The 1588-nt window shown below is 70.5% G+C and overlaps 1 protein-coding gene across 1 annotated transcript in view; it reads right to left on the minus strand.

Moving 5' to 3' along the window:
- The window catches only part of H696_05819 (hypothetical protein), a gene marked incomplete at both ends in the record, with an annotated part of 9948 nt that overhangs the window by 4732 nt on the left and 3628 nt on the right, over positions 1–1588 (minus strand). The window contains 4 exons of the mRNA XM_009499620.1: positions 65–290; positions 425–565; positions 780–1365; positions 1465–1513. Coding sequence (XP_009497895.1) covers positions 65–290; positions 425–565; positions 780–1365; positions 1465–1513 — 1002 coding nt within the window. The remainder of the gene's footprint in view (positions 1–64; positions 291–424; positions 566–779; positions 1366–1464; positions 1514–1588) is intronic.

Consider the following 1588-nt stretch of genomic DNA (forward strand, 5'->3'; position numbering starts at 1 on the left):
GGGGGGGGGGGACAGCCGCAATGGGCCGGTCCCCGCTCTCGACCGGCCTTTCAAGGGCGGAAACAGTGCGCCACATGGTCCGGGATGTACGTGCGGAAGGTCTTGTCCGAGATGGAGGCCCACTGGGCGAACTGGCGGGTGAACTCCATCAGCAGCGGGACCTCGGGGGGGCAGGACCCGAAGGACTGCTCCTCGGGCGTGGCATTGGCCACCAGGTTGAAAACGGTCCGGATGTACTGGCCCACGTAGGCCAGGAAGATGAGCGTCGTCTCCGAGTGGAACTGGCGAAGCTGCAGGCGCACGCGGGAGGACCGGCGAGTCAGTTGGCGCCGACGGCCGAGGCGAGGACCCAGGGGGGGGGGGGGGGAGGGGCTACGGCGGCAAGAGGTGCGAGCGAGCTGGGCAGCCCCGGGGCCGGACGTACCAGAGTCATGACACCGACGATGATGGCCGAGCCGTCGGGCGAGTTGCGACCCTTGCCCAGCAGGCTGCCGGACACCGGGTCGAAGGTCAGGCGCTGCATTTGGCTCAGCACGTAGAGGAAAATCAGGAAAGGCAGCAGGGGCTGTGCGGTGGTGGGGGAGCCCGGACAGGGGCGCGGGCGGCCGGCGACACGGAGGGGTTAGCACCAGGGCGGGCTGATGGGGCGGCGGGGGGAGCGGGGGCGCGTGCCGCCCTCGCGGCCTGCCTTCGGGCCCTCCCCCTTCCCCCATCGAGAGGGATGCCGATCGGGCCGGCGGGAGGGGGGGAGCCCCAAGGCGCCACACGGGCACACGCACCAGCGGCACGGTCTGCGTCAGGATCTTGGCCAGCGGGTCGGCCGCGCCGGACGCCTCGGCGAACTCGGCCAGCTCGAAGAGCAACGCATGGTCGTCATTCCCCGGGTACGGGTGCAGGACGTCCGTCTGGGAGGACGCCTGCATCAGCTGGTAGTGCCGGCGCACGGCGGTCATGGTCGAGGCGTCCAGCGTGTGGCGGACATCATTCAGGGACGTGGCCTCCAGCCGGGCCTGGACCGAGAGCTCGCGCGCCAGCTGCCGGCGCAGGATCTGCAGGTGCCCCAGGGAGGTGACCACCTCGCCCACCAGGGCAATGGCCTTGCTTGCGGCCGACACGGCCCCGGCATAGAAGCGCAGTGGCCGCTGCGAGGTGGCCACCACGCGCGTCAGCGGCTCCAGCTGCTTGGAGGTGTCGTTCAGGCTGGCCACCGCGCGGGCATCCTGCTTGTTCAGCTGGCCGAGCCCCGACATGAAGGACTGCAGCGCGCGCACGCTCATGAAGCCGTACAGCCGGCTGAGGCCGGTCACGCCGTGCGACCCGATGGCGTCGATCAGCAGGTTGAAAGAGCGCAGCGAGAAGACCTCGCTGCGGGGTGGCGCGGCCAGAGGGGACGAGGGGGTGAGTGGGGACCCGAGGGGAAAGAGCACGAATGGCGGTGCCCGGTGGCCCGCGGGGCTGACGTACTCCTTGGAGTTCCGGTCATACCACGAGGCGGTCATCGGGACGTAGATCGCTCGCATGGGGTCGGTGAGGTACATGACCTCGCGCGCCAGGCGGCCGATGAAGTTGACCGACCTGCGGGGGGGGG

Source organism: Fonticula alba, assembly GCF_000388065.1.
Source record: "Fonticula alba strain ATCC 38817 unplaced genomic scaffold supercont2.14, whole genome shotgun sequence".
In the NCBI taxonomy this organism is placed as follows: Eukaryota; order Rotosphaerida; family Fonticulaceae; genus Fonticula; species Fonticula alba.